Source organism: Ceratotherium simum, chromosome 26 (genome assembly GCF_057802395.1).
Source record: "Ceratotherium simum simum isolate JZ-2026a chromosome 26, ASM5780239v1, whole genome shotgun sequence".
Lineage (NCBI taxonomy): Eukaryota > Metazoa > Chordata > Mammalia > Perissodactyla > Rhinocerotidae > Ceratotherium > Ceratotherium simum.
The window spans coordinates 44,189,685-44,216,351 of record NC_141925.1 but is presented as its reverse complement, the minus strand read 5'-3'; the positions used below and the strand labels follow the sequence as shown (position 1 = coordinate 44,216,351).

Here is a 26,667-nt window from a genome sequence, read left to right as displayed (position 1 = left end):
ACTGTGTGTGGTCTAAGCTTTTATTCACTAATTTAATCCTCAAAACCACAGAGATTTAAAATCAACCTGTATTAGGGTTGTGGATGCTTAATATCAAAATAATATAGAATAAACCAGGGATTGGCAACCTTTTTCCAAAGTGGGACACAGAGTGGGTTGTTACGGCCTCTGCTGCAGCTGTCCAGCTCGCCCTTGCAGGGTGAAAGCAGAAATAGGAGACACGTCGCTGCGTGAGCACGGCCAATAAACCTGATGTATGGACACTGAAACGTGAATTTCCTGTAATTTTCACGTGTCACAAAGTAGTATTTTCCTTTTGAACTTTTTTAACCATTTCAAAATATAAAAAGCCATTCTTAGCTCACAGGTCATACAAAACCAGGCGGTGGGGTTTGGCCCACAGGCTGTAGTCCTGACCCCTGGAGTAAACCATGCAGGCTGTATTGTCAATTCTCCACCACGCTATTCCCCTCTTACTTTACCTGTAACCCAAGATTGTCTGAATGACCAAACATAGCGGTTTTCATCTGCTTCCTTCTTTTAGCCTAATTGACTGGTTCTGAAATGGAAATGTGCATAAGAATTGCTTTGCAGAATTGTGTGCACAAAACTATATATTCTGTACTTCCTGGGTGACTGGAGTGTTGAGGTTTAATTTTTCCTGTCCACAACTTTTGCCTTACATTTGACCTTAGAACATAACTCCGTTGCATGGGCCTCTCGAGCTCAAGAAGCCGCTGGCCGTCTTTGGTGTGACGGTTATGAGGTCATTGCCTGTGCACTCCAGGTCCACCCTGCTTTGCCCTGCCTGTGATGTTGGAGCTGGGTCTGAGCACATTTCTACTTTGGCAGCTGGCTCACTGTTTACCGTTGTCAGAAGGGGGCTCAGGAGGCAGGCCTGATGGCCTTGTGGTTACAGTTCAGCACTCTCATCACTTAGGCGGCCCGGGTTCGGTTCCCGGGTAGGGAGCCACACCACCCGTCTGTCAGTTGCCACACTGTGGTGGCGGCTCACATAGAAGAACTAGAAGGACTTACAACTAGGATATACAACCACACACTGGGGCTTTGCGGAGGGGAAAAAAAAAAGAAACAAAGAAGAGCGCTCAGGCCGTCCCTGGAGGAGGAAGGAGCTTCTCTTCTGTTTCCAGTGGGTTCTCACCTGCTTGTGCCTGCAGCACGTGGGGACCAACAGCAGTTGGGATTCCCAGTGGCGCCCCCACCCCACGCGGTTCCAGTCAGTTCCACTGGCACCCCAGCTGGCTTCCCAGCAAGTCTCACGCAAGTCCCAGAAAGTTCCAGAAGGAGGCTTCCTAGTGAACTTCAGGGGCACCATACGCACAGGTGGTTTCCCGGGGAGTTCTGCCAGTGCCCCAGGGAGTGCCTTCCCAGCACTTCTGCTGGTGTCACTCCGAAGGTGGTTCCCAGAGTCCCACCACGCCCCAGAGGACAGCTTCTTTGCAACGCACCCAGTGGGCAACTTGCCAGCAGTTTCCACTGGCGCCCCCAGAGGGCAGGTCCCTGCTTGCCAGCCCAGCTTGTGGCACCCCAGGGGACTTTTCTGCCATCCTACAGCCCGTGGCTGCCTCTTCTCCAGAGGCCCGGGTCTCGGCCCAGGGCAGCCTCTTCCAGATTAGCTCCTTCCTCAGGTGCTCGGCCTCAGCCCTGGCAGGAGGGGCCACTGCCACTTCCTGCTGCTTGTGTCTCCTTTAGAGTTCTCCTGATCCCGTAGTAGTTAATCCCTCGGTACTAGTTAATGATTCTTTTATTAAACTTTCCCTGTTCAAATTACTGTGTGGTTTCTGTCTCCTGACCCGCTCTGATTAAAACCATCAGTTTCAAAACTTTTGGAGTAGCAGCTGATTGGAGGGGCTGGTCCAGAATGTGTTCAGTGGTGATGGTCTTCCTGTACAATGACTGTTCCTTTTAGACTATATAGCAAGTATCTATAAACATTTCTGTGATTAATAATAATTTCCTTTGAACTCCTAGTGTTTCCTGTGTATTGAATCATTTATAATTCTTTATCAATAGATTCATTTCAGAGATGATCATATTATCCTGTTCACCATACATACCCTATTCTTTGTTTTTTTTAATGAAAATATCTTGTTTTATGTTTATTTCTTTTTTCCCCCCTTTTCCTTTCATGACCAGAAGCATAGACAGGAAGCAGCGTACAGTACAAATGCTTGGGTGCTGACTCTGTGCCCATCACCTGTTGACAGGTGTTGCTGAAGGGCTGCCTGAGATAAAACCCCCGTGCCCAGCAAACGGGATGCCGATGGATGCAGGAGAAACGGAAATACTCAGAAAAGCAGTCAAGGACTATTTCTGCTTTTGTTATGGTAAACTTCACTTTCAGCATTAATTCTCTGAAGAGTTCGCTATGGAGGGGGCAGTTACAGATCCTTTTATTCCTGTGACTGTTTAGAATGCCTCTAACATTGAAAAATCCACATTCTCATCAAGCAAAGAGCCAGTTCTTAAGTACCAGAGTAAGTCTTCTTACAAAAGGCAACTTGGTCTCTTCTGGTCCTTCAAAACCTCCGGATTGATCAGACTCCATTTCTGCTCTCACTGGGGGAGCCCCCACTCCACAGCCCACACGGTTATTACAGATCTTCATTGCTGTCATCAACCTCACCTCATTGGTCTCTCCACCTACCCACATCCTTCCACAGGCATTAACAGGGATTTTTTTTTAAAAAAAAAAAAGCTTTTAAAAAGCTAAATAAACAAGACTCTAAGGTGTTATACTTGATTGCAATATAAGCACCTTATCATCTTAGGGCCTTTTTTATCATTCCTGAACAGCATCACACATTTATGTGACCTACAGGTCTCTGTGAGCATTTGATGTGGGGACCCCCAGCTTAGGGGATATTGGGGTCTCAGGCTTTACTTCTCTATGAGAAACGGGGCTCCAGCACCTGGGGGCTGGCCAGTCAGCACAGAAAGACTGACAGAGGCCCAGATGGTGATGCAAGGCCACGTTGACTTCATAACTTTAATGCAGGCAAATTGGCCTGACTTGTGCAATGTGACATAGGGACGGTTAAGCTTTACGTGAGGGCTCTATCCTCTTTTAGCAACAGCCTGAGTAACCACGGGGTGCTCCCTGCGGCACTAGGTACACCAAGGTCAGTACCCCCAATAGTGCAGTCTTCAAGAGAATGGAGAAAAAACCCTATTATTTTCTCTTTTTTATGTGCAAGTTTAAGATAAATATTATAAATTTTTTGTTTTGGCCCTTTGGTTGGGAATTGTATTAACTTGGGATATAGAGGAATAGGGTACTTTATGTTTTAATGTATCTTCAAAGCCTGTATTTATTACACTAAGTGAAACTGACCAGTAGAGTTTTATGCTCATACTATTTAAAGACATTTTTTTGCCTCTTCTCCTAGGTAAAGCCTTAGGAACAACAGCGATGGTGCCTGTTCCATACGAGAAGATGCTGAGAGACCAGGCGGCTGTGGTAGTGCAGGGGCTTCCAGAAGGCGTTGCCTTTCAGCATCCTGAGAACTATGATCTTGCAACCCTGAAATGGATTTTGGAGAACAAAGCTGGAATTTCATTCATCATAAACAGGTGACAGGCTCCATCCCCTCCTAACAGTTCATTTGAAGATAAACTGAGAGCTTAATTTCACTTAGTTCATTAATTATGTCCTATTACATTTAGAAGTTGGTTATTCCGATGTTTAATCTGTCTCGCTTGTGTGTTCGTGTTGGGTAATAGTATTGGTTTTCTTGCAGACCTTTCCTAGGTCCAGGGAATCAGCTAGGTAAGTGACAGCTTTTCATACTTGGTGCCTGCCCTTGGCTGCTAAATTAGTTCTGCTTTTCTTAATTAAAATGCAAGTTTGGCACATTCTAAAGCTTGTTCATTCTTTGCCTTCTCCCCATTGAGGAGGCAACTCTGACATTCCAGGGTGGGGGTCATGATATTTGTAGGGTGTACAGCTCAGGGAAGGACAGACCCAACCAGAGGTCAAGAGAGTTGAGACACAACTCTCTGACCAGCTCCCATACCAGCAAGTTCTGCCTCCAGACCACTGAGAGCAGTAGGCCTATCTTGTCCTCATGAGAATGCTGTGGTCACTTTATGGTCACTTTTTGACCACCAGCCACAGGCCTGGCATTGTTGGGTTCCAGAGTGGATCTAGAAGGTGTGAGCATTCCCCTGCTTCTGAGACGCATGGTCTAGGAGAAGGAATGAGAGCATCCAGCAGAGAACCAGGGGTGACCTGTGGTGCTCTCAGGATGGCTGGAGGAAATCCCTGAGAGCCTCCAGGAAGGGGATAGAATTGTGTCATCGGAAGGGCTTCATGGAGGAGTTGGCCCTCAAGATAAGCAGAGTCTCAACAGGTTGGTTCTCCCAGGAAGCTCATTCCATTGATCAGGCAGAAAGCTGAAAGGGTGTTTGAGGCCATGTTTGGAAACCTAGGACCCTTCATAATCTCCTTAATTTGTGATAATGAAGGGACCCCCAAAAAAGTAACTTTACCAGAAGCATTTAGAGATCTACCTATGCCCACTTCTTATTTTCTCAGATGATTATTCTGGAATGTGGTTGGAAAACTTGGGCCATAGCTGTTCATGAAAGACCAGGTCTAAAGAGGGTGTTATGCTGAGACCGCGTAGGTAGAGATGGCCCAGGGGTGGGTGGGGTACGGGTTGCACAGTCCACAAGGCACACTGCCAGGGCAGAGAGGGTGATGTGGCATGCTCCCATTCTTCTGAGCGTGGGCTACTCACAGAGCACAGTCTGTTTCTGGAGCAGTTGTGACTTCCTGGAATCCTCCAGCTCACATTAAAGGAGGGACTTGAGGGTGAGGGGTGGCAGGTAACCAGATGGTTGTTGTCCCGGATGACTTGTATTTTCATTATAGAATAATAGCAGCTAATGCTTGTTCAGTGCTTATGCTGTGCCAGGCACTGTTCTAAGCACTTTGCATGTATTCATTAATCCTCACTCACCCACCATTTTCAGATGAGGAAACTGAGGCACAGGGGGGTTGAGTAACCTGCTTGAGGTCACCCAGCCGGTAAGCAGCAAGGTGGGATCCACACCCGTGCTCAGGCCCCAGTCTGCTTCTCGGCCCCCATTATGCCCACACAAATGGCCCCAGGACACGGGGCCTGATGCGAGTTGTTCTCTCCCCCACTGCCATTCCGTGATGACCTAGAGCTGCGAGTTCTCTTCTCTCTGTATTTGCTTGCACCTTATATGCCTTTGAATATTGCCATATTTCAAGGGACAGACAGTGACTAGTGTTTGTCTTTTTGCTCCTGCACAGGTGGGCCTGTGGTGGTGACAGACGCTGAGAGATCGATGACATCGCCAAGTGAAAGGTAGGGGAAAAATAAAAAAAGTAAAATCCACATCTCATGCCAGAGTGTTAGTTTTTAGACTATGGAAAGTCTTCCTTATTTTGTTATACATTCTTTATTCAAAAGGATTAAGACAGTTCATGTTAAAATTGAGGCAATTTTGCTTTCAGTTTGATGGTGGGGAGGGGAGGTTTGATAGCTTGGGAGTCCAGAGGATCTGAATTCCATTTGTCTAAATGCCTGTGGTCAGTCCTCACCCTGCCTGTCTTGACCAGAGTTCCCTTCTTCCTTTCAGCTGTGGCCCCATCAGTGTGAAAACTGAGCCCATGGAAGATTCTGGTATGTACACTGGTGGTTTTAGGATCAAGTATTTAACAGGTTATCATTTGACTCCTTTCTTTTGTTTTACTAAAACAAGAAATGAGACTCTCAGTAAACTAGGAGTAGAAGGGAACTTCCTCAAATTGATTTTAAAAATCTACAGAAAACCTACAGCCAACATCATACTCAATGGTGAGGAACTAGAAGCTTTCCCGCTAAGATCAGGAACGAGGCAGGATGTCCCCTCTCACCGCTCCTTTCAACATCGTACAGGAAGGCCTAGCTAATGCAATAAGACAAGAAAGGAAAATAAAAGGTACACAGATTGGGAATGATGAAATAAAACTTTGTTCGCAGAGGACATGATTGTCCATGTAGAAAATCCAAAAGAATCGACAAAAAAATAGATGTGTTGGGGGGACTAGGGCACTAAGTAACCTCAACTGGGTCCTTATTTGCAGAATAATCATATTTTACTCAAATATCTAGAAAGGAAAACCTTCTAATTCAGTAAATAGCAGGTACTAAGACATTATTAAGAAGATATATTTGTGGACAAAATATTATTTTAATTATATTTAAATTAGAGCCTGACTGTGAAATGAGTAAAAAGTCTTGAATACACATTTGAAATTATGACTTGATTTACAAATAGAGCAGTGTTTTCATTTTTGGACATATTTTACTGCTTTCTTGCACTCTTCTGTCATTTCTACAATAGACGTGCATTACTATTACAATGTGTATTGGGAAAAAAAGCCCTCTTCGATGGATGAGAGTGATTGACCCTCATCCCTGCCTTTCCCTATTCCTCAAAAAAAGAAAATTGGAATTAGAAGGAAAATGTTAAAAGGCTAAAAATAGAAAAATTTTTTTAAACTCAAATGTTTAATCAAGGCCTGGGAAAATATTGAAAACATTAGAAGTGGAAAGCTTAGAAACCCTAAACTAAACGAGAATATAAAACTAAAACTCAAACCCCAAAAAGATAAAAATGAACACAAGCTGGCTGTAAGAGGGTAAAATTAGAATTTAATAATGCTTAGAAAAGCAACCTAGAAATATGAAATAAACAGTTCAAAATGTAAAGTTAAAATTAAATCTAAGATAACCCAAAAGAAAAACAAAGCTGTCAAGGCTGATTTATGCTCCTCGGCCTCCCCAGTCCCTGGCAGGCCAGTCTCAGTGAACTGACTCCTCCTTTGTCACGCCTCAGGGTCCTCCCACCACCACTGTAGGTGCGCATGTCCCTCCCATCCACGTGTCAGCTTGTGCTGTGTGGAAGTTCCACCTTAAAGGTCAGAGTGTCAGAGAAGGTGGTGGTTGTCCACTTCAGTGGTTCTAGTCAAGCTCACATGAGTCAGTGACAGGAAATGAGCCCTGTGTTTCCGCCAAGCAGGACTCAGCTGTGGTCTTCATCTCAGTTGCACCATGACATGCCTTACACGCTTGCCCCTTTAATCTGGCCTTGGATGCATTTCAAAGCTCAGATATGTTCTGCCTGTATCTCCGACAGTCACAGAGATTTTAAAAGCCCCACGCCACAGTCTCCTCTTAGAAACTGGAAAGACAAATGAGGAGAGTGGGGGCTTGTCAGCTCTCCCCAGGGGCCCTTTCGCAGATCTGCATCCCCAGGCCTCCTCTCCTTCCTCACCAGCTATTGGGCCAGATGAGCAGTTCCCACCCGCCTTAAAATAGGCCTCTTTTGTTGAGGGCTCTCTTTGGAGGTGTGGTTCCGTTTAAACAAACATGCTCCCTATTAATGTGACTTTCTCCTGTGCATTTCACGATGCAATAGGAATCACTTCCTGCTGCCCGCAGGCTTCTGAGAGCTGGCCATCAATCGGACTTCTTTCCTGTGATATCTGTGTAACACTTGCTACATAGAACAAGTGTTTACATGATTTTGAGTTTTGAATTTCTTTCTCTCTGTGTCTCTCTCACTCCATTTCCCTTCCTCCCTCCTTCATGTTGAGGAAAGGCTGAAGTAAATCTGTTTTCATTAGCATTTCAAACAAATTCTACATTTCTCCACCATCAAATCTGATTTCAGTTTCCTGGATTAAAAAGGAATTTTTCTTTGACAGCCCAGCTGTCAAATGTTTATCAAATGTTTCTGTTAGTAGAGTCGTGATTGCCTAATCAACTTAGAACTTGTACTTTAATTAAAATTTTATTATAAAGTATTACAAAAGTTATGCCTGTGTGAAGTTTTAGAAAATTCAGACTAACGAGCAGTAATAAGTAAAATTCCTTTTCACCCTTTCAGTCCCTCCTCTCAAAACTCCATCCCCTCAAAATCTCCCTGCACACCTCAAATTCCATCCCAATTTTAGGGGCAACACCCCTTAACTGATTTGTGAAAATTCTTTCAGATCGCTTACAAGCACATAAATAGCTTTTTTCTTTTCTCTTTTTTTATGCATAAATTGACCTCCATTTGTCGACTTTCCTTTCATCTTTCCATCAGATTACCGTTTTGCCCCATTTCTGAGAAGTTTCCTCGACTTAATCTTCCACTTCACTGATATGGCCATGAGCTGTGTCCGTTCTATTCCTCCGTTTTTCTAACAAATTTTTCTTTTCGATAATCACATTCCTTAATATCCAATCTCACTATCCTTAAACCAACAGAGGTGTTAAAGGGTTTCAGAAGACTCCTCAGAACTTGTGAATTCATGCTAAACAGTGAATCCCAAGCTATGCCACAATTTTTGCTTTTGCTGTTGTTAACATTCATGGTTAAATCATGTGTATACTTCAGGATCGGTTATCTATTGCTGTATAAAAAGCACCCCAAAACTTAGTGGCTTCAAACAATGGTTTAGTCTTTCTCACAATTCTGTGTGTTGGCTGGGCAGTCCTGCCCGTCTGGGCTGGCTCAGCTGGGGCTGGGTAGTCTGGGATGGCCTCGCCCCTGGTCTGAGGTGTCAGCTGGAAGAGCCGGGTGCCTCTCGCCTCATCGTCTCACATCCTCCAGGAGACCAGGCTCGCCCAGGCTTGTTCCCACAGCAACTCGGTTCCAGAAACAGCAAACACTGATGCACACGCACTTTTCAAGCCTCTGCTGGCATCCCGTTAGCCAGCCTCCCATCGGCCAAAGCAAGTCACATGGCCAAGTCCAGGTTTAAAGGGTGGAGAAGAGACTCCACTTCTAGAAAATAGGAGTGGGAAAGTCCCATTGCAAACAGGGATGCATATGGGATGGGAGAAATTTGTGCTAATGTTTGCAATCTACCACACCCTTCCCTGACAAAGCTTCTGGTTGTACTAACGTAGTTGCCCCAGGTTTTGAAATCCATTGCTTTGTAGTGGGTCGGTTAAGATTATACGTACCAATTCAGGTCCCATTACAGAAGAATATTCACAGTATTGCACGTAAATGAACCTATATATTCAGCCATCTTGAAAGGGAAAATTTCCCACAACTGGGAAGTAGACCTCTTTCTCCTTCCCTTCCTTTTCTCCTTCCCTCTCTCCATTCCTTCCTTCATCCTTCTCTCCCTGCTTCCTTCTTTCCTTTTAAGTTGATTTTCTATTATTTCATATTTATATTATTTATAGTTTTATATGGATAAGCCTTTTGTTCATAGTGCGTGAGCTACAAGTTCTTTTGCTGATTATAATGTTGCTGTGTTAAAACAGTATGTGGAAGTTATATCAGCTGATCATATTTCTCTGTTGGTGGGTTTGGCCTAAGGCATAATTTTATAATTTCCATTGCATTCAAAGGCATTTCAGTGGAAGCGTCAGCTGTGTCAGTCAAGAAAGAATCAGATGATCCTAATTACTATCGATACAATATGCAAGGTAATACCATTTTATAATAATTTTCTTTTCCAAAAGTAATTTGTGATGGAAAATTTTAATTAGCACCCATCTAAAAAACAGGCACAGAATAATGAAGATCCATGTACCTAGGATCTAGCTGACTGCCATTTAGAGGAAAATATTTTACTGTCATAAAATAGATTTTATTTAGCCTAAATCCATATGCTCCTAGGTCTATGAGAATGTAAAGCTATTTCAGGGTGCATATTACTTGAGTTTGTCTTAACTATTCTTATTTTGTGTGTTCTAACATATTTCCCCCTAATCACTCTTCTGTCTGTCCCTAAGTTAAGAGAAAATAGTAAGTTATCAGAAAATATTAAAAGAGATGGAAATGAGAGTTAAGAAATTCGAATGCCCATTGTTAAATAATAGTTGCTTCACTGACATCATACAAGTTAGATGGGGAGCAGAAGACAATTATTACCAGATACACACACTTGTCAAGTGTGGCACAGGTAGGTGCTCTGTGCTGTTGTGTGGCTTGGTCCTCTACCCAAGACCAGAATCCTGCTGGACGCCAGAGTGATACCAGTTTGACAATATGGCATCATCCTAATGCTGTGACTGTTGTACGGCATTCAGAGCCTTTCTCCACCTTTGAGCTCCGCTGTGAATATAGGCAGAGTACAGGACAATTTGCAATTAACTCCTCAAACATTATTATCAGATTTGAAATATTTCCTATAAAATGTTAACTTTGAAATTTTCCTTCAGCATTACATAGCTCTGTAAGTTTTACTAAAAATCTTTTTCAAACAATCTAAAGACCGGGGCCTGCCTGGTGGCACAGCGGTTAAGTGCGCGCTCCACTGGGGCGGCCTGGGGTTCGGATCCCAGGCGCACACTGACGCACCGCTTGTCAGGCCATGCTGTGGTGGCGTCCCACATAAAGTAGAGGAAGATGGGCACAGATGTTAGCCCAGGGCCGGTCTTCCTCAGCAAAAAGAGGAGGATTAGCATGGATGTTAGCCCAGGGCTGATCTTCCTCACAAAAAAAAAATTAAAAATAAAAATCTAAAGACCAATGAAAAGAGACCTATGAAAGTGTCTGTGGTAACATAAAACATCCATCATGATTGGGACTTAGCGTAGGAATGCAGGATTAGTTCAGCATGTGGAAATCAGTCAGTGGAGTGCAACATAATAGAATAAAGGACAAAAACCACACCATTATCCCAAGAGATGTAGGAAAAAGGCATCTGACAAAATCTAACACCCTTTCATGATTTAAAAAAAAAAAAAAACGCTAAATAAACTAGAAATCGAAGTGACCTTCCTCAACCTAATAAAGAACATCTACAAAAAAAACTACAGCTAATGTCATACTCAATGACGAAACACTGAAGTCTTTCCTGCAGGACCAGGAACAAGACACGGACGTCTGTTCTTGCCACTTCCTTCAACATGACACTGGAGGCTCTAGGTAGGGCAGTTAGGGAAGGGAAAAAAAAGGCATCCAGAGTGGAAAGAAAGAAGGGAAACTGTTTCTATTTGCAGATGATATGATCTTGTATGTAGAAAATCCTAAGGAATACACACACACATACACAAACACACACCCCACACACACACACACACACACTATTAGAGCTAATAAATGAGTTTAGCAAGGTTGCAGGATGCAGGATCAATATACAAAAATCACTTGTATTTCTGTATGTTAGCAATGAACAATCAAAAATTGAAATTAAGAAAATTCCATTACAATAGCATCAAAAAGAATAAAATACTTAGGAGTAAATTTAACCAAAGAAGTGCAAGACTTGTACACTGAAAACTACAAAACATTGTTGAAAGAAATTAAAGAAGACCTAACTAAATGGAAAGATATCCTGTGCTCATGGATTGGAAGGCTTTCCTAAGATTCATATGGAAATGCAAGGGACCCTAAATAGTCAAAACAATCTTGAAGAAGAAGAACAAAGTTGGAGGATCCATACTTCCTGATTTCAAAACCTACTACAAAGCTACAATTATCAACACTCTGTGGTACTGGAATAAGGATAGACATGAGTCAATGGAATAGAATTGAGAGTCCAGAAATAAACTCATAAATTTATAGTCAGTTGATTTTCAACAAGGGTGCCAAGGCAATTCAATGGGGTAAGAATAGTCTTTTCACAAAATGAACAACTGGATCTCCACATGCAAAAAGATAAGCTTGGACCTCTACCTCACACCATATACAATAATTAACTCAAAATGGGTCGAAGACCTAAATGTAAGAGCTGACACTATAATAGTCTTAGAAGAAAATATAGATGTAGATCTTTGTGACCTTGGATTAGGCAGTGGTTTCTTAGATTGGATATCTGAAGCACAAGCAGCCAGAGGAAAAAATAGATAAATTGATCCTCACCAAAATTAAAAACTCCTGTGCTTCAAAGAATACTATCAATAAAGTAAAAAGACCACCAACAGAATGAGAGAAAATACTTGAAAATTATATATCTGATAAGGATCTAGTAGCCAGAAAATATAAGAACTCTTTCAACTCAACAATAAAAATACAAAATACTCAATTTAAAAATGGGCAAATGATTTGAATAGACATTTCTCCAAAGAAGATATACAAGTGGTCAATACACACATGAAAAGATGCTCAACATAATTAGTTATTAGAGATACAAGCCAGAATCACAATGAAATACCACTTCATCCCCACTAGGAGAACGATAATTAAGAAGGCAGACAATAACAAGTGTTGGTGAACATGTGGAGAAATTGAAATGTAAAATGGTGGGAATGTAAAATGGCGTGGCTGCTTTTGAGAATAGTTTGGTGATCCCTCAGAAAGTTAAACTGAGAGTTACCACATGACCCAGCAATTCCAGTCTTAGCTACATACGCAAGAGAATTGAAAACATATGTCCACACAAAAACTTGTACATTATTCTCAATAGCCAAAAGGTGGAAACAATCCAAGTGTCCATCAACATGGATGGATAAACAAAATGTGGTGTATCCATACAATGGAATATTGTTCAGCCATAGCAAAGAATGAAGTACTGATACATGCTACAACAAGGGCTATGAAGACCCCCAGCCAATGCTTGAAAACATTTTGCTAAGTGAAAGAAGCCAGACACAAAAGGGTACTTGTGTGAATCCATCTCCAGGAAATGTTCAGAAGAGGCAAATCCGTGGAGACAAAAAGGAGATTAGTGGTTACAGGGTCTGGAGAGAGAAGAGAGTGGGGAGTGACTACTAATGGGTACAGGGTTTCTGTGGGGGGTGATGAAGATGTTCTGGAAATAGATAGTGATGATGGCTGTACAACTTTGTGAATATATGGAAAACCACTGAATTGTACACGTTAAAAGGGTGAATTTTATGGTATGGGAATTATATCTCAATACGTTAAAAAATAAGCAGATTCAATGTAAGATTAACCTGTGTCTATCATCTGTATAAATAACCTGTATAAAATAAAATGTGTGATTCATTTTCACTTTTAACTTGAAAAGACTGATTATCAGATTATTTTTAATACATTTGATGCCTATTCAATACATATGATTTTTGCTGTCAAAACTCTAGACCAGGAATATTTTGTTTTAACCGTCTGGGGATAAACTTACCAGGGAGGCCTCGTCTTCTTGGTGAATGGACACCAGTCATCTTGTCACTCATTTCCTTTTTTATTATTATTGTGATAGACTATACATACATAACATAAAATTTGCCATTTTAACCATTTTTGAATGCACAGGTCAGTAGCATTGAGTACGTTCACATTGTTGTGTGACCATCACCACCGTCCATCTCCAGAACTTTTTCATCATCACAAACAAACTCCGTACCTGTTAAGCAATAACTCCCCATTCCCCTCCCCCAAGCCCCTGGCACCCACCATCCTACTTTCTGTCTCTATGAATTTGCCTAGGCCAGGTACTTCATAGAAGTAGAACCATACAGTATTTGTCTTTTTGTGACTGGCTTGTTTCTCTTAGCATGATATCTTAAACATTCATCCATTTTGTAGCATGTAGGACAACTTCATTACCACTGACTTTTTTTTTTATATATATATATTTTCCGCCCCAAAGCCCCAGTAGATAGCTGTATGTCACAGCTGCACATCCTTCTAGTTGCTGTATGTGGGACGCGGCCTCAGCATGGCTGGAGAAGCGGTGCGTCGCTGCACGCCCGGGATCTGAACTCGGGCCGCCAGTAGCGGAGGACGAGCACTTAACCGCTAAGCCATGGGGCCGGCCCAGCACTCACTTATTTTTAATTTTGCCTTTTTTCTTTATGGAGTGGCTACTATCCCATATCTTAACTCAAATTTGGTGACTAAATTTGTGCTCCAGAGCAGATCCTTTGAAAATTGATCCTCCTGATGAAAAATTCCTCATTTTGAAGTGTTTCAAATGTACACTCTTCCACTGCCGCTTTCCAGAGCCTCTCAGGATGTTAGTTAGTCTACATTGAATTTACTGCGTGTGATATGTAGCTCTGCATTTTGACTTTTTCTTTTTCCTGAGGAAGATTGGCCCTGAGCTGACATCTGTGCCAGTCTTCCTCTATCTTGTATGTGGGACGCCGCCACAGCGTGGCTGACAAGTAGTGTAGGTCTGCATCCGGGATCCAAACCCCGCAAACCTGGGCTGCCGAAGTGGAGCACGCCAGACTTACCCACTACATCACAGGGCCAGCTCCTGCATTTTGACTTTTCAAAATGAAAGAGGAGGAAAAGAAATACATTGGCCTACTTCTATTTTTTATGTAAATTTTGTTGTGCTTAGAATTGAACCTAACAAGGAGCAGCTTGTTTTTAAATTATTTACCTCTACTTCTGTTTGGTAAAATCAAATGAGACTCAAAATGGGAAGGTGACTCACTTTTATGTGTAAGTGATTTGTACTTTGTAACATTTGTGGCTGCCTGTTGCGCAGAATGAACGGTTCGATGATGCAGTATTGAGGGTACTTGGGGTTCTAGAAATGAGACAGTGATGTCCTCTGTGTATTGGCCCCTAGGTGTTTATTTCTTCACCACAGGCTGAAACCTAGTAGCTCAAAAGCCTGCCGGCACCAAACTCCACATGCGCCCAACACGTGCTAGGCATAGATAAGGAAAACCCCAGGGCTGTGAAGACCCCAGCCACTGCTGCCCCTCACAGCTCTCTGACCCAGACTCCCCTCCTTGCTGCCGAGCTGCGTCACCCAGACATGGAAGCCCCCTCTCCAGGCCCCCTCTCCCCAGCGGTTCCCTTGCGCCTCCCGCTTCTGGATGGCGCTTCTGGACGGCGCTTCTGGACGGCGGTCCCGCAGCAAAGCCCTGCACAGCCTCCCTCTGTGAGGCACTCTCTCCACATGCAAACCTGCCAAAGCCCCACCCAAATAAGGCTGCGCGTGCTCCCACCACCTCGTCCTCGGATCTTCCTGATCAGCCCTAAAATCCCTCGAACCCCCTCTGCTTGCTTTTTAGCAGAACGGTGACAGAAATAGGTGGATTGATAAACCAGTCTGCAGATTCTGTGCAGAGCTGCCACCTGTGCCGGGGCTCTAGAAGAGGCCTTGCCTGAGTCTGTGCTGCCCGTGAGCAGCCTGAGGTTTCCTCGCCTTTCACGTCACCGCAGAACCCAAGTGGAGCGGTGTGCTTCAGATTTAACAAGACAGTGAGAATCATTGGTTGAAGGTGGGCCAGAGCCTGTGTCTCTACAGCCTGACGTGGGTGTGAGGGCCCGCCAGTGTCTGTCATGTCTCTTGCCCGCCCTTCACCATCTTCCAGCAGCCTCTTCTGAGCCCACTCCCTTCAGCCACCGCCATCCTCCTCCCTCCTCTTCCAGTAAGACCAAACATGGGGCAAGAGGCTGGAAAGAGAAAATAACGCTTAAATTCAGTGTGTGCCTAGATACATAATCACCCTCTCCCCTTTCTTCAAATAATTGCAGAATTGGTAAATGAACAAAGAAGTTATGTTATCAGGGCTGTGGGCCCTCCTAAAGCATTGTGTTGGCTGCGAGTTGCCTAACCTGAAATATGTGAGGAGCCTTCCTTTAAGACCTCAGTGGCTGTGATTTCAGTTCTGGGAATGGGAATGAAAGCCCCCCACCTTCATCAGTGCCCCCCGGGAAAGCAGCAATGTGGCAGGCCTGTTTGGCACTCATTTATGTCAGAATCTCAGCTTCCGTGTCTGCAATCCACAACAAAGAAAAAAATATAAGAAAAGCCTAAATGAAATGCCTGTGGGGATTTTTTCTGTTGCTGACAGACATTGATTAATAATTTTATAGTGTTGTTAGAGTCACTGATAATAAAAAAATTTATTTGGATTCAAACTCTTACCTAGCAAATAAAGTATGTGCTAAATTCCTCTCACCCTCTTTTTCACTTAAAGAATTTTGGGGAGTAAAACATAAGGCTTAAAAAGAAGTCATAAAATGTCCCCATTTTGCAACCCCTAATGAAACCATACATCTTGGCAGTAGTCATCAATGGCCATTAAAACCATTCATAAAATGTTGATGGGTCATGAATGGGTCAGGCTGACAGAGTCTGAACTCACTGGTCCAGTGTTACCCTCACAAAGACAGACGTAATCAGTCATTATGTGCCTCCTGACAGGATCCAGTAGGAAGTACACCTTTGGGATTCTTGCCCCCAAAAGTCAAACCTAACCACCAATTTGCAGGAAATAGGAGGGATACAGGAACATATGAAAACAACACCACAGGACACAGGCAATAAACTCCAGAATGGGAGAAACTCAACAAGACAAATGCACTGGTTTCTCCAACAAATAATGGCAAGTTAGAGGGCCAGCCCCATGGCCAAGTGATTAAAGTTCCGCACACTCCCCTGCGGTGGCCCAGGGTTCACGGGTTCACATCCCAGGCATAGACCTACACCACTCATCAAGCCACGCTGTGGTGGTGTCCCACATACAAAATAGAGGAAGATTGGCACAGATGTTAGCTCAAGGCCAATCTTCCTCACCAAAAAAAATAATAATGATGGCAAGTTAAAAAAGAGAAAGAGAGTGAGAAAAACCTGTTTTATAGTAAAAGAGATTTAAGAGACATTTCAACCAAATGCAGCATGTGGGCTTTGCTGGGATCCTGATTTGAGCAAACCAATTGCAAAAAAGACATTTACCCCTTCCCATGGAATGCCAAATGATGACTGGTCAATGGAAAGGAACACTGGCATTGGAAAATCATTTTGTAACCATTATAATAAAAGATTGGATCAAGCAGGAATCATGAGTAGATGCTGAATCTAGAGAGAAATTTAGAAAAGAAGTGGAATATTTACGTGGTCTTAAAGTTTCTACCCACAGGCTGCTTGTTAGTTGCAAGAGGGAGGAAAAATCAGTAATTATGTAGCGGGGAAGTAAGTAACACCTTGATCAGGGATCAAAATTCACATCACCCATGAGGGACAAGTGGACACTGTCTTCCTACATCCAGGCTGCTGAAACAGAATACCATAGGTTGCGGGGCTTATAAACAACAGACATTTATTTCTCACAGTTCTGGAGGCTGGGAAGTCCGAGATCAAGGTGCCAGCAGATCCAGTGTCTGTGAGGGCCCCCTTCCTGGTTCATAGACACCCATCTTCTCACTGTGTCCTCACATGGTGGCATGGACAAGGGAGCTCTCTGGGGTCTCTTTTAGAAGGCACTAATCCCATTCAGGAGGGCTCCACCTCATGACCTAATCACCTCCCAAAGGCCCGCCTCCAGACGCCATCACATTGGGGGTTAGATTTCAACACAGGCGTTTAGGGGACACAGACATAAAAAAGTCCGTAGCAGATGTCATGTGCCTCCAGACATGACACCCTGAGAAGGACACACCGTCCTGTAGGGACTGTTCTGGCCGAGAATGCAAAACCTGAATCTTATCACGAGGAAACATCAGACAAACTCAAAATGAGGAACATTCCACTGAGGGGGAGAAAGGTGGGGAAGGGGGTCTCTGTCCTTAAAAAGTGGCAATGCTGTAAAAATGAAAGACAGACTCTGGAACTGTTCAGATTAAAGGAGACTAAGGAGGCGTGACAACAAAAGCAACACCTGACCCCAAACTGGATCCTGCCCCCAAAGGGGGAGCTCTAAAGGACATTGGGCAACTGACAAAATTGGAATACAAATGGTAGAGCAGGCACAAGTGTCGTCTCAATGTTAAATTCTGTGATGTTTACAACTGTACTGTGATCATGTAAGACAATACCCATATTCTTAGGACATAGTCACTAAAGTATTTAGAGATAAAAGGCCATGATGTATGTAACTTTCCCTCAGATGGTTCAGAAAAAAGAGTATGTAGGGGCCAGCCCCGTGGCCTCGTGTTTAAGTTCGGTGCGCTCCACTTTGGCAGCCTGAGTTCAGTTCCAGGGCGCAGACCACTCGTCAGCGGCCATGCTGTGGCGGTGACCCACATACAAAACAAAGGAAGATTGGCACAGATGTTAGCTCAGGGTGAATCTTCCTCAGCGAAAAAAAAAGTTTGTAGATATACATCTATCACTCTATATGGACAGATGTAGGGGGAGAAAGATTACAAATGATAAAGGGAAACGGTAAAATGTTAACATCACGTTATCTGAGTAAAGGGAATATGGATCTTCCTTGTACTATTTTCTTTTTGCAAATTTTCTGTAAGTTTAAAACTATTTCCAAATATAAAGTTTTTTTTAAAAAAGCTATTTGTGAGACAATCGAGGAAATTTGAACAATGACTAGATATTAGATGATGATAAAGAATAATTGATAATTGAGGAGATCATCATGATATTATGATGCTAAAGGAAGAGAGTTTTGTCTTGTTGTCCACACACAGTGTTTGCACATTGAATTCTACCATATCTGGGATTTACGTTACACGGTGGCGGGGGGCGGCAGACACAGGTAAGCAGGATTGCGTGAGTTGATGACTGTTGGTGCAGGGGGACAGGCTCATGGCTTCATCATACCATCTCTCTACTTCTGTATGTTTGAAATTTTTCCAAAGTACAGATACAATGACAAAGAAAAAATGTAAAGAATGGATCATTTGAGTGAATTTTATTTCAAAGAGTCGAAGTATTTCATGTACATTCCTGTGCAGGTCTTGAATTGTTTGCATTGTTTTTAATAGTTTCTTTTTTTAAATTTGTATTTCTACCTTTTTTATATATTGTTTGCTTTCATTTCAGAAAGCCATCATTCTTCTGGGAGCAGTGAAGTAATAGAAATGGAAGTACCAATGGAAGGTTAGAAAAATGAGGCATTTTACCTTTTTGTTTAGTTTACAGTATTTTACAGAGAACACAGTCTTTTAAACACAAATGTCTGAAAATAAAGAAGGCGACTTCCTGGCGTGCCTTCTTAGAAAACTGGCTGAGTCTAATCCTCAAGTGTGGTGGTAAGAACTCCATCATTCTCTTGCTTTTCCCATCTGTAAATGATTCTGCGTAAAACTCCTGGATACAGAAGTTAAGTATTCAGAAAAAACTTCACACCAGTGCCATTTGTTGCTTTATTTCATTTTTGTCTTCTGGGTGGGCATGCCAAAATTGTTTTGAACAGAGTTCAAGAGTATTTTAGGAAATTCTTGAATTAGAAGTAAAATTTGAGGGGCCGGCCCGGTGGCATAGCGGTTAAGTTCGCGCACTCTGCTTCGGCAGCTGGGATTCAAGATTCACATCCCGGCGCGGACCTATGCACCGCTCATCAAGCCATGCTGTGGTGGCGTCCCATATACAAAATAGAGGAAGATGGCTAAGGAAGATTAGCTCAGATGTTAGCTCTGAGCTAATCTTCCTTAGCAAAAAAAAGAGAGAGGAGGATTGGCAATGGTTGTTAGCTCAGAGCCAGTCTTCCTCACAAAAAAATTTAAAAAAGAAGAAGTAAAATTTGATAATATTTCCCTCCATTCATATATAAATCTTGAGCATCATATTTAAGGCCTGAACTGTTAAAGTGGTTCATACGTGTCCAAGGTAAAGTTAATAAAGGAAATTTCCTCTCCAAACATAGAGGCATGGAATGTCTTTGTCAGTTTATAGGCAAGATGGATCTTGCTGTTAGGAGTTGTATATCTGTCTTAGTACCAAAATGATTTTTATTTTTCTCTAAGTCAAAAGCGTTCTCCAAAGGACTGATTTACGGTCATTTGTAATAGCTTCTCTCATTTGGGGGGTCTGGAGTTCTTTATTGTGGAGGACGGTTGCAACGGCCCCCTGAGCAATTTGTCCAATTCTCTGAGCTAAAAGAATTTTGATAGATTTTGCCAGAGAACATACTACGATAGAGTCTAATTTTAGAATTGTTCATTCACTCATAAGATTAATCGTCTTGAACTTAACTGAGTTAGACTAAGAAGTCTAACTGAGTTAGACTCTGTCATTATTTAACTTCTGTTTATTTTCCTAAATATATATTTTTTATTGTGGTAAAAAGCACATCACATAAAATTTACCATCTTAACCTTTGTTAAGTGTACAGTTCAGTAGTGTCAAGTATATTCACACTGTTGAAAACTGGAGTTCACAGATCTCCAGAACTTTTTCATCTTGCAGATCTATCCCCATTAAACCACGCCCCACCCCCCGCCAGCAGCCTCCTATCTGTCTCTATGAATTTGACTATTCTAGGTCCCTCATATAAGTGGAATCATACAGTATTTGTAAGATGGCTTATGTCAGTCAGCATGGTGTCCTCAGGTTCATCCATGTTGTGGATTGTGACAACATTCTTCCATTTATGTTTCGTGTTTTTTTTCCTTTTTCTTCAGTGCAATTTCTGACCTTCTCTGGATGTGGGGGAGGACAGTTAGTTCTAATTCAGTTGAAATCTGTTCTTTCCTCACATTATTTTACTTCCCTTTGTTTAAAGCCTCTTAAGATATTGTGTGGCCATTTTTTGCATAGACAGAACATATTTAGAAAGAAGAAAACCTACATAGTGGTCAGTGGTAGAATTGGTGTTGAGTGAGAGTCAGGAAGATTTCGTTGGATGTTAGCCTCTGAAATACTTAATTTCTGAAGAGATTTTTAATATCACAGTATAGTAGAAAGTCCATTTACGACAGAGCTGAATTAGTTTTTTTAACTGTTTATTTTGAAATAATTGGAGATTCACAAGAAGCTGCATGAATAGTACAGAGAGGTCCAGTGTGTCTTCAGGGGTTACCTCTTATGTAATGATAGTACGCTATCAAAACAACTCAAAAGTTAGTTTTGAGTTCTAGTCTTTCTTCCTTTACTAACAATTAATGTAAGCTTTGGCACATCTTTCTAAAATGAGCCAGAGTTAGGTTAGATAATCTGGTCAGGCTTTTGTCTGTATGTATAAGAACTTAATGTATATTCTTGTCTGCCAGAAAGACCGATTGTGCTTCCTTGTATTAACAGACTGTGAATCACCCAGGGGCTGTTGGCTGGATGAGAGGGGAACTGTTAACCAAAGCAAATGGCTTGTTTTATCCTAGTAATTCCTGATGAGAACAAGAAAACACTCTGACCATATGAATTCCATTAGTTCAAATAGAAGGATATTCTGTGTCCGTTCATGTGGGTAACTCCATATTATTTGATAATGTCTGAAAGTTTCTTATCTCCCCTTATCCCTTATAAGATTATCCTTTATTACCCCAATTATCCCTTTTAAAATTAAAATTATCTTTATGTTTATTAAGTATGAAATGTATTTAACATGCCAGGATAAGCTACTTTTTTGGTATAGGAACAGTAAAATATGGGAACATGAGAATACATAATAATGAATGTCATTTTAGAAATTTTTTTTCAAGATTCTACTCAGCTTCTCCCTCCAGAAATGAGTGAGGACCCGGAAGCTGAGGTGAAAATTGAAGGTTAGTCCCAAGCCTCGTCACAGTCACACCGCTAAGTATGGTTTTCATTCCTTCTTAAAGCATTATTGTGGGGAGAAGATTGAAATGGATACGTGTGTGTGTATGACCGCAGCTGCTCGTATTCCCATCAAGTACCCAGTGCCCAAGGTTGTCAAACACAGAATTAGGCCATGCAGATTAGCACTGGCCCCCCGCCGTGGGACCAAAGTGTGCTCTGTCCCGGTGAGGAAAGCCTGAAGCTGGGGGAGGAGGCGGAGGAAAAGGCTGTTCACCCAGAAACACGGCCCCTCTCCTCCTCGGTGTGGTAGGGTTCAAAAATAACAACCGGTAGTCCTGCAATCAGTGAACTCAGTGTAAGTGCAAATATCTAAAGGAAGCGAAGTTCAAAGTGTGATTTAATCAAGATTTGTTTTTTAAGATCTGCTATGTAAGATTTATTTTCTTTAAAATGCTTTCAAACTGACGTTTGATTTCTTTGTTCGTGTGTTTGTTTAAAAACCCCTGCATCCAATAGTTATAAACATATTCTAAGATACTCCTTATAATTAAAAGGTTTTTTTGGAAACATTTTTGATTTTTCAGGGAAATAAATGAGACCATTTATCCTGGAATTGGGATTTTCAGGCCATTTGGTTAAAAGAATGTGCCTGTTTTCTTTCGTTGTGAGCCAGTTAGTAATCTGCTAAAAAGTATTTTTCTCTCTGCTACTGGAATATGAGCTGATCCATAGTCTTCCTAATATGAGAAGTTCTTTTATTTTATATATTTAATAATGTTATGAGGTCTCAGAGTTAATGTCATTAGGTATATAATTCTATCCTAGCATTTCATAAAATCTCACTCACCTGAACAGATGTGATTTTGAATTAGTAAAATCTGAATTATAAAATAACATTAAAAATTGCAATTTTATCATTTTTCCATCAGAAACATGACTTAAGAAGACAGTAGTGTTTGGATAGAAGTGTATCAACTATACAAATTATGCTTTTAAAATAAACATCTCTTTGAAGTTGTATTTACCTTTTTTTTTTCTGAGTGAGTTCTTTTTATTGAGAGATGATATTATTTCCCATGAAACATCACGGGGTCTGAACTGATTTTGCCATGCTTTGGGGAATTTTGAGGTTTAATGAATGTTTCCTGATTTGATTCTTCCATTTGTACTTCATTTATTTGAATCCTAAAAAGGGTTTCATCAAGTTGATTTACTTTTAGGGGGGAAAAAAACCTCTCTCATCACCATTTATAACAGAGAAGAAATGGATATAATTTCAGTGCCCAACAGTTAGAATGGGTCGTGGTGATCCATTTGGAAAAATGCTCTCGGTATGTTCAGTGAACAACAAAATTGTGTGGCTCAAGACAAGTTATAAACAAGACAGAGGGGCACCAAAAAAAATGATAATTTACAGTAGCATCTCAATTTTGATTAGAAAAATTATTATATAGAAAGAAAAACATAGAAGAAAATACAAAGAAAGAAACTACTAACAGTGGTGGAATCACGCTTGGTTCTACCTTTCTTCCTCATGTCTTCTGCTGTTTCTCTCGTTCTCCACAGTGCTCGTATATTACTCAAGTAGGAAGGGGAGTAGCAATGGAGTCTGTGCACATGGACAGCCTTGCTTGGGCGTCTTAGCCCTGACGGCTCTCCTGGAGATTACATGGCAATGCAGTCAGGGTAACTGAGCACAGAGGAGATGCTTCCTGTCCAGGACGGTGTCCCTCACCCACAGCCAGGAGGGCATGTGTTTTCAGATGGATTGTCCATTAGCAAGGATGGGTTTATGCTGATTCATCTGTACCTGAAGTCAGTGGGGCCTGAGTGTATGTTTATGGATAAAACATGATATTTATATGGCCCAGTTGCAAAGTCATCATAAGACCTCAGTGTGGCATCAGGTACCACCATTCTGAGCCATACACTGAAATTGTTTTTCCTTAAAATTCCACAAAAGGAAAGCCTTAAATTACTTAAAACATTTTTTTATTGAGGTGAAATTAACGCAACGTAAAATTAACCATTTGGAGTGAACAATTCAGTGGCATTGAGTGCATTCAGTGTTGTGCAACCACCACCTCCATGTGGTTCCAAAACATTTCGTCTCCCGGAAGGAAGACCGCATACCCATTAAGCAGCTCCTCCCCGTTCCCCACTCCCACTCCATTAGCCCCTTACAACCACCAATCTACTTTCTGACTCTGTGAATTGACCTGTTCTACATATTTCTATAGATGGAATTAATATGTGACCTTTTGTGTCTGGCTTCTTTCACTTAAAGTCTTCTGGGGTCATCCGTGTTGCAGCATATGTCAGAATATGCTTTTTAAAGGCTGAATAATATTCCATTGTGTGTATAAATCAGAGTCTATCCATTCTTTCATTGATGGACGTTTGGGTTGTTGCCTTAAAGTACTTTTAAGAATATAAAGAGAAAAGTCCCACATTAGAATCAAAGTCCAGCAGTGATTTGAATGCTGATCGATAGAAAATGTTTCCCAAGTGGCCTCTATGCTGTGCTGTTGTCTTGTGGGGTATTGTGATTGTATGGGGCAGGTAGGCCTCATCCCCTTCTGTCCTGGATAGTAGTTTTTCAAAAAATTAGCCATAAATTATTTGGTAAATATTTTTGCCACTAGCAGGTGTGCAAAGGACAGAAGCACTTGGAAGTCCACCTGTGGGTGGGTTCTTGTCCTCTGTCGGAAGCAGTGTGATGACAGCTCTGCTCCTCATGGAGCCAGAGGAGCAGTTTGAAACCAACTTAGGCGATAATTGGTCAGTCAACTGAGAAAGAGTTATTGTTTATGTAAAGGAACCATGTTAGAGGAGTTAGGACTCAGACCCATTAGTGCAAAGGCCATCCATTTATTTGAAATGTGCAGGGTCATTAAAATGGATTAACTGCCAACTTATGCATTAATTATAGTTGGATTTTGATGAATTTTTAAGTTGTGCTTGGTGTGTTCTGTGACAGATTTTTGTATTTTAAGGAGCCAGTTTTTTTTTGTTTTTTTGTTTTTGTGAGGAAGATCAGCCCTGAGCTAACATCCGTGCTAATCCTCCTCTTTTTGCTGAGGAAGACCAGCTCTGAGCTAACATCTATTGCCAATCCTCCTCCTTTTTTCCCCCAAAGCCCCAGTAGATAGTTGTATGTCATAGCTGCACATCCTTCTAGTTGCTGTATGTGGGACGCCACCTCAGCATGGCCGGAGAAGGGGTGCGTCAGTGCGCGCCTAGGATCCAAACCCGACCGCCAGTAGCGGAGCGCACACACTTAACCGCTAAGCCACGGGGCCGGCCCCTGAGTCAGTTTTAATGCTGAAACAGCAGCACTTGATCAGACCCTGACTCCCTCTCTCCTGTCACCGTCTCTTAACTGACTCTGATGACCTGCATTGTTCGGGGTTGTTGGAGGCTCAGCAGGGTTCAGTGCCCTGGAAGATTTTTCTTATTTCAAGGTGGTGATGGAACCTCACGGTAATGTTGAGCCTGATTGTTAAGGATCAGACCTTGCAGGATTTATTAGATTTAATCAGAAAAATAAGTAATTTTGAGGTCAAGAGCAGCAAATTTTCCCACATTTCCTCCAAAAATTCTGTGTTTGAAGCAGCACAGGACACTGCAGAAAAACCCGAGGGCATTTGTTGACGATATCGCTTTCTGTCCCTTTGAGGTCTTGCTCTTTAGATGCAAAATGATTGAGTCACAGAACACATAGACTGAGCCTTGAGTTCCTCAGAAAGGACTGGACAGGCTGTTGTGGGTTTTTTTGTTTTGTTTTGTTTTTCTTTTGCTGAGGAAGATTGGCCCTGGGCTAACATCCGTGCCCGTCTTCCTCTACTTTATGTGGGATGCCGCCACGGCATGGCTTGATAAGTGGTGTGTAGGTCCACGCCCGGGATCCGAACCTGCGAACCCCTGGCCGCCAAAGCGGAACGCACAAACTTGACCACTACACTACTGGGCTGGCCTCTGGACAGGCTGTTTATATTTCTCACACAGAACTGAAGTGAACATTGTGTTTATCACTTGACCAGAAAACATGATAGCGTCAACTCTGCTTTTACTGTTTAACCCTGTCTGTTCACTCATTTTTCACACAATGTCTGCCTCTCAGATGGCCTCTGGAACACATTTACATGTCCTATTTTCTTTTCCCCGCTTTAAACTGAGAATAACAACAAAGGAAATATACTTTTTTTTTTTTTTAAGATTTTATTTATTTTTTTTTTCCCCCAAAGCCCCAGTAGATAGTTGTATGTCATAGCTGCACATCCTTCTAGTTGCTGTATGTGGGACGCGGCCTCAGCATGGCCGGAGAAGCGGTGCGTCAGTGTGCGCCCGGGATCTGAACCCGGGCCGCCAGCAGCGGAGTGCGCGCAGTTAACCGCTAAGCCACAGGGCCGGCCCGGAAATATACTTTTTAACACCCTTGTTTTTAAATCAGATTGGACCGACTGAAGTATTAGGGCTAAGAATAAATGAAAGCCGCTGTGCCCTCAGCCCCCAGACATCAGCATTAGACTGCAGAGACTCAGGCATCGGTTCATGCCGAGCCACCTCGTTACCCTGCAGCTCAGTTGTTCTCTGAATTGTTAACAATTCATTCTAGGCTTCTGATCAAAATGGCACCTTGACATTTTTAGAGGAGAATTGACCTCATCCCTGTTAATTCTAAATTTCGACTTCTGCTTTAAGGAAACACAGATTCACCCAGCGTTACAAATTCTGCAGCAGGTGTTGAGGAGCTCAACGTCATTCAGGTGACAGTCCCAGGTAGGGAAGTTTATCTGGCTACATCAAAATTTATTTTTATATATTATATAATTTATATATCATAACATATTTTTTCATTCAATTTTATATTTTTCGTTGTTGTATTTTAACCATTTCATGACATGGGTTAATCTCTTGGAGGTGTTATTTTGTTGCTTACTTCACCCTGTCAACTAAGGAATGACAGTTCAGGAATATAAATATGCTACAGGTTGCTGCACACCGAATATCTTGCTTATATCAGACATTGTTAGGCAGACGTGTTGCTTCTCGCTGCCTTGCCCAGGCATTACCAGGAAAATCCACCTCAGGGCAGGCAACACCAAGCAGGAGCTACCGTTGAATTGGAATTGAACACTGAGGTAGAATTTACTTGCGGCCCATCAGGTAATCTTCTTTTCTGAATATGTGTATGTAAAATATATCTGAAGAGATACAAAAGAATCTGATAACGTGGTTCCTCCAGGGAAGGAAACAGAGAGCTAAGATAGGGATGGGAGAAAGACATTTCACTGTGTACTGTTTCATCTCTCTTAAATTTTGAACCACATAATTGCTTTAGTTATTCAAAATTAAATAGAATAAAA

At 42.1% G+C, this 26,667-nt stretch overlaps 1 protein-coding gene across 6 annotated transcripts in view; it reads left to right on the top strand.

Annotated features, from left to right (window-relative positions):
- LOC101397468 (general transcription factor II-I repeat domain-containing protein 2) overlaps nt 1-26,667 on the top strand; it is a 57,981-nt gene that overhangs the window by 26,043 nt on the left and 5,271 nt on the right. For 2 of the 6 annotated variants that reach the window (XM_087417785.1, XM_087417786.1), the window contains exons 4-12: nt 2,229-2,348; nt 3,411-3,594; nt 3,762-3,790; nt 5,306-5,360; nt 5,635-5,678; nt 9,393-9,470; nt 18,641-18,697; nt 21,223-21,300; nt 26,003-26,080. In XM_087417785.1, coding sequence (XP_087273911.1) covers nt 2,229-2,348; nt 3,411-3,594; nt 3,762-3,790; nt 5,306-5,360; nt 5,635-5,678; nt 9,393-9,470; nt 18,641-18,697; nt 21,223-21,300; nt 26,003-26,080 — 723 coding nt within the window. Of the gene's footprint in view, nt 1-2,157; nt 2,349-3,410; nt 3,595-3,761; nt 3,791-5,305; nt 5,361-5,634; nt 5,679-9,392; nt 9,471-18,640; nt 18,698-21,222; nt 21,301-26,002; nt 26,081-26,667 lie in introns of all 6 variants that reach the window. The other 4 variants (XM_087417784.1, XM_087417789.1, XM_087417787.1 and 1 more) reach the window with 4 other exon arrangements.